Source organism: Geospiza fortis, unplaced genomic scaffold (assembly GCF_000277835.1).
Source record: "Geospiza fortis unplaced genomic scaffold, GeoFor_1.0 scaffold66, whole genome shotgun sequence".
NCBI classification, from domain to species: Eukaryota; Metazoa; Chordata; class Aves; order Passeriformes; family Thraupidae; genus Geospiza; species Geospiza fortis.
In genome coordinates, this window is record NW_005054312.1 from 10,538,735 (window position 1) to 10,554,422 (window position 15,688).

General features: G+C 50.8%; 1 protein-coding gene across 1 annotated transcript; it reads right to left on the minus strand.

Moving 5' to 3' along the window:
* Window positions 1–336: 336 nt before the first annotated feature.
* CTSD (cathepsin D) lies at window positions 337–15,271 on the minus strand. Its single transcript, XM_005419521.2, has 8 exons — window positions 15,082–15,271; window positions 12,759–12,882; window positions 11,033–11,151; window positions 7,324–7,523; window positions 6,051–6,173; window positions 4,764–4,908; window positions 3,722–3,820; window positions 337–3,067 (listed from the first exon to the last, which is right to left on the minus strand). Exons 1-8 carry the CDS (start codon window positions 15,211–15,213, stop codon window positions 2,906–2,908), a joined length of 1,104 nt encoding a protein of 367 aa, XP_005419578.1. The 5' UTR covers window positions 15,214–15,271; the 3' UTR covers window positions 337–2,905.
* Window positions 15,272–15,688: the final 417 nt, after the last annotated feature.

Consider the following 15,688-nt stretch of genomic DNA (forward strand, 5'->3'; position numbering starts at 1 on the left):
TACCCTTGGCAATACTCAGCTGGGGAGGTGTGGCCCCAGGAGAAGCCTGTAGGCTAGCAGGGACACTGGGACTGCCTGCTGCCCCAGTGGGGCTGGGTCAGGTAGGTGGCATTGTCATGTCACCTTGCAGAGGCTGAGTTATGTTTTAATCCATTGAAAAAGACAAATCCAACAGGGTCCTAGCATGTTTCCTTATCAGAGAGAAGGGGAGAAGCTCTTCTGAAACACAGAGGAGTCCACACAAGAGGGCGACCAGATGTCCAGGGACAATAGGTCAGGGAGACACACCCACAAAATTTGTCATCTCAAACCGCAAAAGAATGACCACTCTCAGAGTTAATGGGGAAAATACTGTATTTTCTGTTCAATTTTCTGTGAAGAGACAATTAATTCTGACAGCAAAATAATTTTAAAAAACCAGTCACACGATTAGAGATGGGTTTAAAAATGCAAATAACAGAACAGGGGGAGGAGACCTATTCAGGGAAGACTGCAGTGAACTGGTCCTCCAGCCTATCCTACAGTGTGTCACTCAGAGCATCACTCTGGGCCATGCTTTCCCAGGCAGCTGCCTCCCGCCTGCTGACACACCCCGGCCCCCTGGAGTCACTGTGCTGGGACCACGCCCAGCACAGCCACGGCCAAAGGGCTCCGGCTGGGGCTGCGCTGCACATCCCACTTCAATCTGATGCTGAAGATGTTCAAAAGCCACTGCCAGGTCCATGTCAAGCTTCCACCTCACATCAGGTCTGTTCAGCAGTTACCCGAGAGGCCAACTCTGTCTTCCCATGCTGAAGAAATCCTGGGGCTGGGAAAGGATGTAGCAGAACTTGGAGGAACTCGGAGCACTTAACGGAGAGGTGCTGAATATTTGCTAATTTTGGAGCAGCTACTGAAGATTTTTTTTGGTAACATGCTACTGTTCTCTGACCAGTCTAAAACAGATGTCCTTTGGTGTCCAGATGCAGAGCTCCAGCTGAAGATTCTGAGGAGGCAGAAGCAAGCTTTGGGGAGCAGCATTTGTCACATCTGGGGTTGTAGGGGACAAAGCATGTGTCCCATGTGTGCCTATGCCTGTCCCCACTGTCTATGCCAGACTCCCCCAAGGTGAAGCATGGTTATAATGCCAAACTTATTCCACTAGGCAAAACTGTCTATTAACTCGCTGCCCAAAGACCTTTCTCAAAAAATTTCTTAGCCCCACTGCTACTGCTGGCAGGATTATCAGTGAATTTTGCATAGCCAGGATTTTGCCATCTGTTTAGCCTGATTTGAGGTCATGGCCGCCACGGATCTTATCTTTCTGCCACTCCAAGCTTTGTTCCTTATCTGCTGCCACTCCCTTAACTTCAGGACCTGACCCAGCACACTGGGAAAATGAAGAGAGTCTTTTACTCCCAGCACAGGGGCTGGGATTCTTGGCAGGCTCTCTTCTGCTTTCCAGTACTGCTTAAAACTAATTTTATCATGCTCCCAGCTCCACCAGTGTTTGCCTACCAGTGCCAGCCCAGCAAGTGGCTCCACATACGCAGATCCCGGATCTCTGGGAGGATCTGTGTGCACAGCTAAATCAGCTAAATCCGAAGCAGGATTGTGCCTCACTCTCTCTGCAACACAGCTGGACATGAACGCACCTCACCAGCATTAGTGAAGTGGAAAGCAGGTACAGAGGGTGTTAAAGGCAGTTGGATTTTGGGACAGGGCAGCAGGGAAAGTGAATGTAAGTCCAGCAGCTACCATGGCATCCTCTTGCCCAGGAGGTTTGCTGGTTCTGCCAACTGTCTCTTGAGTTTTGGGCAGTTCCAAATGCTTTGAATCATGTTTCCAAAAGCTCTTATGTGTCTGACAAACACATATTTTACCAGAATGATTTCAGCTCACAGATCACTTAGTTGCTTCAGGAAACATTATTCTCAACTCGCTGGCTGTGGTTGAAGCTGGGCAGATCTGCTGTTTGGGGAACCTGGGAGAAGGTCACTAAACTCAAGAGAACTTGTGCCACATGACTTTGCTCAGCAGAAGGCTGGACCTTCATGGCCCTGAATTCAAGTAACCTCTATTATAACCTATCTTGACCCTCTTAATAATCATACTGACTGAAAAGTCCCACTGCCTAGAGCCCCCCTACAAACCCATGTCCCATTATGTCAGGGATGTGGACACCATGCCTCCCAGCTCTCTCACTAATGCCATCACTAAACAAAGCACACCACCACAGCCCTTAGGCTCTGAAACTCATCCTCTGGGCACATTTCCATGCTTCCCCATCACTGCAGCACAGGACATGCTCTCCTAGGACCAAACCAGCACAAACTCCTCGAGAAATGACCTACTGGTTACTGCCTCAACCTGTCAAGGAGGGTTCATAAACACAGATTCTCCCAGGCCATCCACTCCCCCACTTCATGAGTGAAAAAGCAGTAAGAACTGATGTGCACGACAGCCTTCCCTCGTCCCTCTCCCCCAGCACAGAAGACCAAATCCAAGAGCTGTAGCACAGCCTCTCTGCACGAATAGACGTCCCAGGGGCTGGCTACAGCCAGCTGCCCCCCCTCCCCCCAGGAAGCACACCAGTGCTGGGAGATGTGAGAGGGCCTTGTTCAGCTCTGAGAATCATTCTCAAAAAGAACTACTGGAAGACCTAGCAGTAAAGCAAGGGACTACTCCAGCTGGAGTTGTCAGCTAGAGACCTCCCAGAACCACTTACTCAGAGTGGAAAAAGTAGCTAGCAGGGCACTAATGACTATTTTCCATGTAATTTTAAATCTAGTTCAATTTCTTTTTCCTTTTTTTTTTTCTTTCTCCTTTCCACTCACTGGATTTCTAATACTGGTAACCTTTCTCTACAGCTCCCATGTGTGTGTGTTTAAGTGTGTGTGTGGCAGAGGCAGTGGGGGGCAGCTGTTTAGGCACTTGTGGCAAAGCCAACACGGTTGTTATCACGGTCAAAGGCGGAGTAGTAAGGTCCAATAAAGACATCTCCCAGGATCCAGAGTGGGCCCCCGGGGGGTGGGATGTCCAGGCCTGAAAAGCCACTCATGCAGATAGTCTCTCCTTGTGCACCCATCTAGAAAGAAGAGTGAGAGCTTCAATTTAAGCAGGCCATTCCCTTTCCTCAACCTTGCAGGCTTGGCAAGAACACCTGCAAGGCTGCCTTTGTTTCAGCCTCTCCCAGACAGATCCACAGATTGCCAAAGTGACCCCCAACCCACCACTTCTATGACTGCAAACCCAGCTCCCCCTCCTTTAAGCACTAAAGCATCAAGCAAAGCTGCACATGGCCATAAACCTCCCAGCCCACACAGCTCTGAATTAGAGCCACTGGTGAAGATCTGCACAAGATGGTCCTTGCGAGTTCATTCAGATGGCTTAAATGACAGGCTGGTGGCCTCTGCTATAATAAGGCTGGCCTCATGGCACCAGAATGCAGGAGAAAAGAGCTAAATGTTTGTTGAAAGTGATGCAACAGCTTGCCTCCCCTTCCTTAACCATCCTGCTATCCCTCATGAGCACTATGCAGGGGGTCTTATTCCTGTGAGACTTTGATGAAGTTACGTGGATCCATCTGCAGTGCCACCACCCTGACACCCCACCCTTTCAGATTTCTTCCTGAGCACCAGCTCTAGCACTGCTTTGGCTCCTCTCGTGTTTTGTTTCAGTGGAAGCAAAAGCCGGGCCTTGGGGAAGAAGTGTAAGGCTGGAAAAATCTGCCTGGACGTACCTTGAGGACATACTGGTCTCCTGTGAGGTTGAAGGACTCCCCTCCTATTTTCATTGTGATGACAGGCAGAGTTGGCACTTTTTCACAGGGAACTATGTACTGAAATTGCAACAGTAAACGCTTTAGATTGGACCTCCCACACTCTCCCACAGTCTTCCTTGAGCACGGTCACATCTTTGCTGTGGCTTTCCCTAAAACCAGCTCAGCTTAAGAGTGCAGAAGCTCGAGCTGGGATAAATAGTCTGCAGCCTGCCTAGGGCTCCAAGTTGAGGGGCAAGAGGGCTTTATGGATAGGCATGGAGCCAAAGGATGTTGGATTCAGCTTTTGGCTCTGCTGAGTCCTAGGATGCCACAGCTGATGTGGCATGGCTGGGGGTTTTTACCAGAGGAGAGGCAGTTGTGGCTCAGTACACAGACAAAACCAGTTTCACTAACAATGGCAAGCCTTGGGGATGATGGCAGGTCTAAGCCAACTGTTGCTGCAGCTTCGGGTCTCCAACACTGCAGAAAAGCCCAGCAAATGCTCATGGCTCTGATTTGGGAGAGCTTTCAGAACAGGCAATTTTTTTCTACAGGGCCTTTATAATCCATATTCTTCCACAATTTTAGGGAGGGAAAAGAGTCTTGTGAGATTAGCTTTGATGGTTGAAAACTTTCATACAAAGGGTTGCCATTTGCATGAAATATACTTTAATTAAAGTGTCTCTGGACTCATATTAATGTGAATGCTTCGTCTCAGCTGCAACTCAGATCCCTTCTCTTCCACCTTCCAGAGATGGGTGGCAGAGGTCACTCAAAGCTTCCCAAAGTTCATGGGACCTGGGCTTTCTACCACGAGCATGAATAGGGCAGTGCATGCTGCCCAGGGTGAAGAGATGAAAGGGTCCCTGCTGTGCCAGTGGCTTTTCCAGGAGCACAGCCTGGGAACAAAGATGAGAGGGAGCAGAAGACTAGGGTCTCAACAAGCATTTGGGTACAAAGTAGGGTGCAAGCATAGGTGCTGTTATGGCCAGAGACCCTCACATTTTCAGACTGGCCTCACCTCGCCTTTTATGAGTGGTTTTGCACCAATGGCCTCCTGTATCTTCTTCACTTCTTTGGAGGGGCCAGTGATGAGTGAAGTTCCTGTGTCCACGATGGCCTCACAGCCCCCCTGACACACGCTTGGCCCGTTGGCAACATCCACCCTGGGGAGAAATGCCCAGACATCAGACAACCCTTAAAGGCCTTCCAGAGTAGGCTGCAGGAAGCAGTATGGAGGCAGGCAAGGGAGGGCTGTAACAGACACCCATCCAGGAAGGACAGATGTTCAGAAACACTGATGCAGCACCAACTCAATGCACAGACCCCCTGGCTCCCTGTTGTCTGCTCGTGACTGAGCAGGTGCCTTGAAGTGTAACTGCATTTCTGCAGAGAGCCTGGATGCTGCCTCGTACCCTGCCTGCTACCTGCACTCCAGAGCCAGTGCCACAGCTAATGGACATGGGAGAGAGCTAAGGACAATGGATTATGGACTTTTACAGTACTGTGCTACTGCAGGAAAAAAAGGGTTAAAGGGGTGGTGTGACAGCCATGGGCAAGGGAAGGGTTCCTGTGCAGCGAAAATGCATGCCAGGAGCTGCTTGGCCTCCTCGCCCGCATTGCATTTCACAGCAGTGCAGAAAGACAAAGCCTTCTAGCCGAGGGTCTGCCATACTCTGCCAACGCTGCAGCTCTGGGGGAAAATGAGAACTGAAACACTGCGCTGGGGAGGGATGCAATTCCCAGGAAAAGGACACACTCTGATCACAGGGCACTTTTAAGTTCCCATCACGTGGGAGAGCTCAGAATAGACCGTGGGGCTGGCGGCCGTCAGCTCAGCCTGCTCTCCTCCCCTGTGCCTCCAACAATGCACGCTGATTGCTGCACCGTGCCCTTCAGTCAAGGGCTGGCTTCCTGAGGCCTCATCCTGCTCCTCCGGAGCTGGGTGCAGGACAGCAGGCAGCTGACATGCAGCTCAGGCCTTGCTGAGAGCCGAGCACAACTGGGGCTTAATCTATGGGGCTCGCCCTGCCCGCAAGGAGGACACACTGGCATTCTTCTCTGCTTTGCAGGGATGCAGCAGGCATCCTTTCAAAGGTCAAGGGTCAAGGCACAAACAAGAGGAAAGGATTTTGTGGAACATCTCCTTATGGCTTCTGCCTTTTGTCTCCTTCCAGCGACAAACAATCCAATCCTAGGGTGGGATTCAGGGATGATGCCTTTTTGAGGAGGGTCTCACTGAAGCCTCAGGCATGTGCTGTCAGCATATGTGACCCCCTGCATGTAGTCAGGTGGATGGGGAACTTACGAGTCCATGTGGATCTGCCAGTAGGCCTTGCGTGTCACATTAAACCAGCTGAACTCGCCCTTGTAATACTTGGGGTCGGTCCCTCCCAGGACCATCTCACCGCCAGGGACACCAGAGGGATCTCTGAAAAACAACAACCAAACCTGTGAACATCAAGGGCAGGGTGAGAAAAACTTGCTTCAATGGCTCCCAAAACACCTGCTGGGGTGCTTGGAGGTGAAGCACAGCATTAACAGTACTGGAGACAGACAAATTATGTCATGCTATATTCTATCAATATAAGGACAGGTACTGTGAAATAGGCTGGGATGGGGAAATGGGAATATTTTGTCCCAGCCAAACCATCCTGCAGCTTTTCACCTGGTACTTTCTCAGAGAAACCTGAAGAAACTCATGGCAGGGAAGGGGGGTGGCAAAGGGGAACTAAGCACTGACAGAGGGACTTCCTGAATCAGCTTGTAAAAAGTGCCTGTGCAGGGCTGGACACAGCTGATGCAGGGTTAGGTTATCTGCACTCAACTCTGCCAACCAGCAGCCTTGAAGTGAATCCTCAAGGTTACCATCAGATAAGAGCTCACTGCTGAGCAGATGGGAAGAAATATGGTGATGGGGGAGGGCTGGTGCTTGAATGGCCAGCAGCAGCCCTCTCTGCCCTACCTGCTCTTGGCATGCTACTTTTCAGGCTGAAGTAGTTCAGAGTTGCTGCTGTGGTGCCAGAAAAGTGATGGGGTCTCTTGTGGGGAGCAGCAGTGTGTGGGAAGGTGTTGGCAGCTGCAGAGGATCTCCCAGCGTGGTGAGAGAGCACTGGCCCCCTCATTAGTGATGACTGATGGGGGGCACCTTTGCTGGGGAGGTGACATGGTGGTGACCACATGGCTTATGGCTTTTGGCAGCAGACTAGGGCTGTTTACCTTCTGAAGGGGACTGCACTAATATCAATCTCACGAACACAGCCCTGCTTATTTTTATTTCTCTTTCCTCTGGAAACATCCTCTGTCTATTCATCAGTTAAGAAATCTGGTCACAGATCCACACAGCTTTTTATCAGTAAAAGAACTGCATTTCTACTTCCCTTCTTCTTACTTCAGAGCAGCAAACATAAGAGATTTTGGCCTGACTGCCCCTGCAAGCAGAACTTGCTGTGACTTCCCCAACTGGGAAGTGCTGTCCAGAGTGTAAAACAGCAGATGACAAGAGGTGCTACTGGAAAACAGAGAAAAGCCCACTGGGCTTGCCCTTGCAACCAGGGGTGTGCCACCAAATCCAACACTACCTGTTCAAGTAGAAAGAGAACATATTTTTCTCGACCAGCTTCTGTTTCATGACGTTATCGAAGAAAGGCTCGGCACCCTCCACAGAGATCTTTGGGAATGCCAGGCCCAGGATACCATCAAACTTGGCAGCGACGAATGTCACGCCTGGCTGCTTCGTGGCCTCCCCAAACGTCTGACCCAGGATTTTCAAGTCACCAAACTGTGGGGAGATGGAGAGGGAAGGGAAAAGCAGATGGTAAAGAAAACTGACTCAGGGGACCTGGGTGGTAACAGACCCTCACTGAACAGAGGCTGTAGCACATCCCTCAATGTGCTGCCACACTCCTGCCCACTTCCACCACTGCATTTGTAGGCAGCTGCAGAAACCAGATACCCTGGTGCCACTCTTGTCAGGGGAAGAGACTGGCAACTCTGGATCAGTGGAACCTCCCAAATCCCTGCAAAGCCCAGCATACTTTTAAGAAGAATCCCTTTAGCCTTTTGCAGTGTCCCAGCACTGGCCTTGCTGTTCTGCAGCCCCTCCTCTTAGTACAGAGGACCCATATCCATTTGTCCCTCCTCCATTTCCTCCTCTATCACTTACTTCATCATTTCCTCCCAGTCTGAAAAGCTCTTGTGCTGTTCCTTTTATCTTCTTCCCCACTCTGCACATCTTCTAAGTCATCTGTGTATCCTACCTCCTTGGGTGCTGCACCCATCCTTGGTTGGGAGCACAAATCCCTCCCACCTCTGCCCACTATCCCTGTGATCTCCCCTGCATAAGAAACATCCCCAGGATATTGCTGAATCTCTTGGAAGAGCCACCAGCCTGCAGAGACCTCCTGTGAAAGCGGAGAAGACCCAGACAAGAAAGTGAGGTTGAGCATGAAGCACGAAAATAGCAAGCAGAGTACTGAGAATTCAAAGGTCATCTCCCTTGCCAGCCTTGAGAAGGACTGGCATTCCCCACTGGAAAGCTGAAACGCCTTCCAAGGGCAGATCCCCAGAAAGATGACCAGAGAAAGGAGGACAGTTCTGATGATGGGGAGCAGGATGCATCTGCTGGCTTCTGGCTCTAGCAGTTCAGGAGGCTTGTGAGCTTCTGGCTGACCAGAGGCAATTTTAGCATCCACACTAGGACGATTTCAGCCTCTCAGCCTGCAGCTAGCAGCCCTGTAGCGAGCCAGGCTGGACTGACAAGCTGGCCTCTCCTACCTGATGGCAGATAACGATCCCTGTAAATTACTAATATCCCCCCAGGCTAGACAGCACAAGGCTGGGACAGCAGTGCTGCCTTTAATGGTATTGGAGGACTGCACTAGGAAAGGGCGATCGAGCCTTGCGAAAGCTGAAAGCCACAGGGCAGGATGTGGGGGGAAAGCGCGCACAGCAACGCATCCGCTTGCCAGCGCCTGCCCCACTTGTAAACCCCGGGTTTACAAAAGCCACCCCTTGGCACCACTGATCCTCAGCGGCTTGGAGAGTTCAGTGAAGCTTCTACTTAAACTAAAATGCAATGGACTGATAACACTGAGTGTCAGGTTTGTTTGAATATTGCTCTGCTTGCACATCCCAAGGGGGAGGCAGATTTCTGCCCAGTCATGGATTCTCAACAGACCCTGCCTGCACTTGGTCCACAGCAGGGCTGAAACCCAAGACCATCTTTAGCAGAGTGCTCCTGCCAGGTCACAGATCCTTTGTCTCTGTCTCTTGGCTGGCTCTTGCCCCGAAACTGAGCGACCAAAAATCATGACCAATGGATGGCCGTGTGGTGGCCACCCTCCAGCTCTTTGCAGACGGGTGTCAGCACTCCAGCTCACCTGGCCTCTATGTTGGTGGCCTCAGCCAGCACTTAAGCACTGGATGGCAAAGGCAGACCAAGAGGTGAGGGCCTCTAAGGCACAGCTTGGCACCAGGGCTTGGGATGTAGAGGCACAAGGGAGAGGCAAGGAAAGTAATCTGTGCAGTCTATCTGCACTGCAGTCATGGGAGAGACACTGTGCCCCACGGCCAGCTCAGTTTCCTCTGCTGTCCTTGAAGGACATCCCAAGGTTGGGCTGTGATAAAGAGATGAGATGTCTGAGCAGCAGAGGGCTGGCTGAACTTGCTGCTCTTTGGAGAGCAAGCAGCCCTGTGGAGTGCGGAGCTACAGGGCATTGCTGCTCCACAGAATGAGAGAGGATGTTTGACATGAGCTCATCACCCTCTCAAAAAACCATTAGGGCTGAGGGACTCTGGACTACCTGCCAACAAGCATCTTTTGGTCAGATGTCAGGGCTACCAGAGGTTGCGGTGGCTGCTTCCACCCACCAGAGTGGCTGGAGCCAAGACGGTCACCCTGAAGGTTATTTCAATGTCTTTCTTTCAAGACTATACCTTAATTGGGGCTTGCCTACAGCATGTTGTGCATCAGAGGATGCCTCCATGTGTCCAAGCTGAAGGTCCCTGACCCTCAGTCACCCCTGCTCATGCCTACTACAACTGGGACATTGCTTAGCTCCATGCAAGAGGTTTCGCTTCTTGCAGACAGAAAACAAATGGTACAAGCTGTGCTGTCTGACAAGAGCCATCCCCACTTCCCAAACAAACTGAGGCACAGAATCTTTCCTCTGGGAAATGGAGAACTAATCAGCAAACAGGGACTAGGGTGACAACTGCAAAGCAAAAAAAGAGAAAAAACAGCAATCTTCTTTCTGACTCATTTCAGCCCTTGCATTAATCCCACACTTCCTAAGGACAATAATAGTTTGCTGTTTGCCTTACTGCATGTCTGGATGCAGCACAGAGGCAACAGCTGATGCTTCCAGGCTAGCCTGAAATCTTCATGCTGTAAGGATGGGCTAAAGAGTGCATCCTGCAAGTCACACACTTTAAGCTTCTCCTGAATACTTTTTGATTCTGATGAAATTGGTAAGCCAATACTTTTCAGCTGAACCGGAACAGAAACCTCCAAATCCCCAGATTTATGTGCTTATTCAAAACTTTTGCTTTGTTTCTCCCCCCCTGCAAAGCAAACATATGCTCTTATCCCTGCCAGGAGAACAAGTAATCTGAGAGCACATGCACCCCTGACGTTTGGCAGCTGGCAAACTCTCCTGAGCATCTGTACCTGGAAGGAAGTCATGAAAGGCACTTGTCCTTCACCGGACAGAAAGCTCAGGCTTTGTTTGCTGAAAAACAAACTGTGAAGCAACCACCACACAACTAACTCAAGCTGCACACTGAATACCCCCAGGGTGTCCCCCAGTCTTTATAAGCATAAACACCAGTTTGTGACGTGAGACCAAGATGGGGCAGTAAAGAGACCTTTTCTGCTCTGTACATGGGCAGCTGCCCATGTGGGCATCCACTAATGTGTGGATATTGGCCAAGAACAGGCTGGGCACCACCAGCAGTCTGTGCAGGGGCGTTGGCATATCTTGGACTGGTAAGTTTTTGGGGTCACCAGGAAAAGGGTTGGAGGGATGGCCAGAGACCATGTTTGGAGGGGCACCATGTGAGCAGTCCCCACTCCAAGCCTGCTGACCTGCAGATTAATATCTTCACCATTCTCAGCCTGCCATGGTTATTGCAACCTTAACAGACATCATTACCATGTCATTTCAAAGCACTTGGAAACACAGCACTGAAGGATGTTCTATAAGAGTAGGACACTCAAGAAGGAGATCCACTGAAATCTAATAGCTCCAAGCTCTCTACTGAAAGCACTCTGGGGCAGTCGTGACTCACCGTGACCACGTCTTCGCTGAGGAACCCGGAAAGGCTCCCTGTCCCATAGCGGATGGCAAACTTGGTGCCGTTTTTCACATAGGTGCTGGATTTAGAAGAGTCATACTTGTGGTGCACCACTGCAGTTGGGAAAGGGGACATATAGCATTAGTGCTCCTTTATACCTACAGTTCCCCAAAACCTAACCCCACACCATCCAGTTTATCCAGACAAATGGACACTCAATGATGAGAAGATGGGCCTGAACCCAGGGTTTGCCAAGCCCAGACTGCTTAACAAAGCATTTCCAGTGTCTAGGGAATTAGGTGGGCAGATCCAATTCAGGCTATTAAATCCGATTTGGCCACTGGGTATTAAAAGCCTAGAGGTTATGTGGTTGGTGTGGTGCGTTAGTCAGCAGAGCAAAATGTATCCATCCACATGCCATGGAGAACCAGGGTGGCTTTAAATATAGTCTGCTCGGGGCAGGAACATTTTCACCTCACGGACTTATCTGTTTCTTTTACTAGGAGTAGCTGGAAATTTTTCAAAAACTGTTTTTAGTACAGAAAGAACCCAAAATATCCCTTTATTTGCAGAGGAGAAGGGCTTTCCCCTAACCTAAGCTGCTTTTCCCCTTGGCTGGGTTGGGAGCTGTAGGATATCCCTGGTTTTATGGGCAGGCAGATTCCTCCTCCCCAGACTCCTCCCGAGTCACGAGCTGGCCAGCACAGTCCCATGGCTGGCTGCTGAGTGGTGCAGAGAGCAGCTGAGGATGAACCAGTCGAGCCCTGCACAAAGTGACAGAGCTACGCAAGGAGTTTCCCAGCTAGGCTGTCTGGGTCCCAGTTTGGATTCCAGTCTGGCAGGAGGTTTTAAGCTCCTTGTATATTCATAAAATGAGCCCTTTGGTCCCAGCACGTCCCGAGGCACTGCCTTGAGAAACCATCTCCCTGCTACAAATCAGGAACCCCCTAGGCATACCAGGTCTGAACCTCACCACCCTGTCAGTGTCCTAAATCTTGTTTCACATATGCAAAGAGAAGGTGTCTGTACAAGAAGTCCAAATTTCCACTCTACTCCCAATGAGCACTGTGGAATGCCTTTCATGGTTACAGTTGTTGACTGCACAGGTTTCTCCACTTTGCTAAAGCAGCACAACCAGCGGCTTTTGAATGTCATTTTGCCATAGCCGGGTTTGACATCTTCAGCTGTGGAAGTTTATTGCATAGGAATGCCACAGAATAAAAAAAAAAACTTGCAGTCCCTAAGACATTCTCATTTCATTGTGCCTACCTGGCTCTCGTTAATTATAACTCCATAAACATGCACACACATGCTCTGTGCAGCAATAAACCAGAAACTAGGACAGTTTGTATCAGATCTGGCAAGAGGCTGACTTTAAAAAGTCAGCCTTGTGCAATGGGATAACAGCAGCATTGGTCTATAATTTGGGGAGAAACATCACAGCCGATGATGCTGCTCCCCCGCTGTAGGGCTGAAGCTGTTGGAGAAGATTTGGCCCTGTATAGGGATTACATGGAAAAGAAAAAACCCAGGAAAGGACTAAGGAAGGATGGATGCAGGAAGCTGGGATTGTATTTCTAGCTCTCACCCTAAAAAGCCCATCAGCCTCTGGCAAGTCCTTTCACGCTGCTGCCTCAGTTTCTCCTCTTGCAATGCAAGGCTCTGCATTTTGCAGGGAAGGAGAAGCTGATTAGCAGCTTCTGACACCCGTGACACTTACTGCAGGCGATGTCCAGTATGGAACAGTGCACAGATGGCACCCAGAGGTTGGAGGAGCCAGTGTCAAAGATCACGGTGAAATTCTGGGGGGGTGTTCCGATACCAATCACACCGAAATACTGGGCCTGCAAAGCAGAAGAAGGGAGCCATGAGCAGAGGCAGCTGGCTAAAAGCAGGGATTAGAGACCAAAAAACCTCTTAGGGTTGAATAGAGGATCAGCTTATCTAGACATTGCCCTCCTCTTGGTTTTGGCACTGATAGGTTCCCAGCCTTTTTCCTCTGGAAGGGAGGTTCCCCTTCAGCGTTCATTACAGCGGGTGTGAAAAGGATACACTGAGGACAAGTGGGATGGGTGTGTGCAGGGGAGGACATTTGGGGCACAGAGACAGAGAAGAAGAGAAGGGGGAAGGTCTGCAGGCTAGCATGCAGTTCACTACAAGGATGAGAAAAAATGATGGAAGGAAGCCAAGCAAAACACCTGCGTTATTGAAAAGCTGAAACTGGCTGGGAAGCTGCTTTGCTCATGGGTTTGCAGAGAAACTGTGGGCTGCAGCAAGCAGCAGCACTGCCCACTGCAGGTGGAGGTACAGCTGCTGGGAGTTTTGGTGCTTGCTGGTGAGCTCCGGGAATGGGGGGAAAATGCTCAGTCTCGAGAAGTGGAAGACTGGAGGAGTGGTGGGAGCAGAGCATGAGCAGCACCATCAGAGATGGATTTAGGCCTCCAGGGTGAAAGACTGGGAGAAGTCCCTGTAGCAAAGGTATCTGATGGATATACCTTTGCTCTAAAACTACATCCCTGCTGGGACTGGAAGAAACCTGAATGGCTGAGTTGTTGGAAAAGTATCCTACTCTCCACAGAGGAGAGAGAATGATAGGCAGGTGCTACATGGACTCATTTTTCCCCAGTCCTCCCAAACAGGCAGGGAGCTGTGTCCTGCCTGGGGAGCAGCTGGTTCAGGGTTCTGAAGAGAAGGCTGGAGAAGCAAGAGAAGTCAGCCAGTAGCCTTTCCAAACCTCATGTGTACTTAATTAAGAGGGGGGAAAGGGGGGAAGGGAAGAAAACAGGATTATCAAAGCTGTTCACCTCCTGTGCGCTCAGTTTGCAAGGCTTCGCTCACTAAGTAATTAACAATCCATTGCAACATTGCAATTAGCCATAATGGGGAGGCAGCACTTGCTTCCAGTGGTTCTGTAATTATTGCTGGGGCTTGAAAATTAACCCTCGGTACAGGGGTTCCATTTGTCACATACATAAACCCATGAAGGGTCCCAGGGCAGGAAGCACACGAGGCACGCTAGTGGGGTTTGTCCCAAGAATTCATTTGGCAGCAAAAGTATTCTGAGCCAGGCTGGGAGGGATGCAGCAGTCCTTTATCTGCCACCACAGGTTGGATTGGTGCCTCTGTGACAGGGAAAACAGTGCTGCCCTGAGTGGCGGTCTGAGCAGTGGCTGCAAGAGACAGCATCGTGACACAACCGCTCGCCCTGGCTTTCAACACTGCCAACTGAAACACCGGTGGCCCTTCCCAGGACAGGACAGCACTGGCTGGGTGACAAGAGCCGCTGGGGAAGGGCAGCAGGGGAACATACGCTGAATTAATGCCTAAATACCTGGGCCCAGGTTTATTCTGCCAGCCAATGCTCATATCCTACACTGCCCGGTAAGGAACCCTGAAATCGTAAACCCCACACGTGTCTGGCAGCAGGGCAAGGGCAAACTTCATGCCCTTTATCTGGCTTCTCTTTCTGCCACCACCCAGCTGGCTTTGCTCCCTAAGCTGCTGACAAGAAAGTAGAGATAAAGGGTAGTTTTTCCCAGGGCAGTGCGAAAGATGAAGCATAGTGAGAGGAAGGGTCCTGCATCCCCAGGACTATAGTAAGCTAGCATTCTCAAGGAGTGGAGCATGATTTTTATGCCCCTGTCTTGCCAAAAGTAGAGTCCAAATGGCCAGAAGATGCTAGGAAGGATTGCAAGCGAGCAGGCCCCTATTTATGATTGTTAATTAGTGACAAAGGGGAAAGGAAATAGGTCACAAACTGAAAAGCTCCTGCTTGGGTGGCAGTGGGTTGTTTGTTGTTATAATTACTAGTATTAGTATTTTTAGTTTAGTAATAATGGGAAGACACCTTTTGGTACCCACTCACTAAGCCACGGGGGTGCATTAATCTGCCCTACAGGATCAACATCTCTCCCAGCTTTGCCTTCCTGGCTGGTGGGAGGCTGGCATGTCTCACCCTCCCTGGGACGGGTACCCCTACAAGTGACATTGTGCTGGGGTCCGCTGCAGTGCAGGGGATGGTCTGCAGGGGGATTGTTACTCACATCCATGTAGTTCTTCAAAATCTCCGGAGTGGGTTTACCCTCCTCGGCAAAGCCCAGCTTGTACTTGATGGACTCGGTGATGGCATTCATATCTGGGATCTCACTGCCCGACTCTCTCAGGATCCGCCGCATGGAAGGGAACTTGGTCAGGGGGATCCTGTGTGGGGACGGCAAACACACACCTGTTAAAGGGGGTGTGTAGGGCAGGGATACCCAGGGAAGGGGGGCAGCAGGGCTCCACTCAAAACAGGGGACACACCAGTACGAGGTGGGCGAGGTTTGGGCTCCTGCCAGCACCCTATGCCATATCCCCCTCGCCGCGCTGCGTTCGGTGTTTTTCCCAAAGCCAGGGGATAGGGGGAAAGGCCGGCGGGCTGCCAGAGGGTCACCAGGTGCAGGTGAAGCTGGGGCGAGGCCCCTCCATGCTCAGGATGGGGGGGGATGTTCCGAACCTTCCCCTCCTCGCTTTGATGGAGGGGGACCCACCCGCTATGGAGGGCTATGAGAGGAGCTCGGAGGGCACCGCTGCAGCAGCACCGGCGGGGCTTCTCCCCTATCCCCTCACAACCCGGGGGGCTCAGCAGCCCCTGAGGAACCCCCTCCTCTC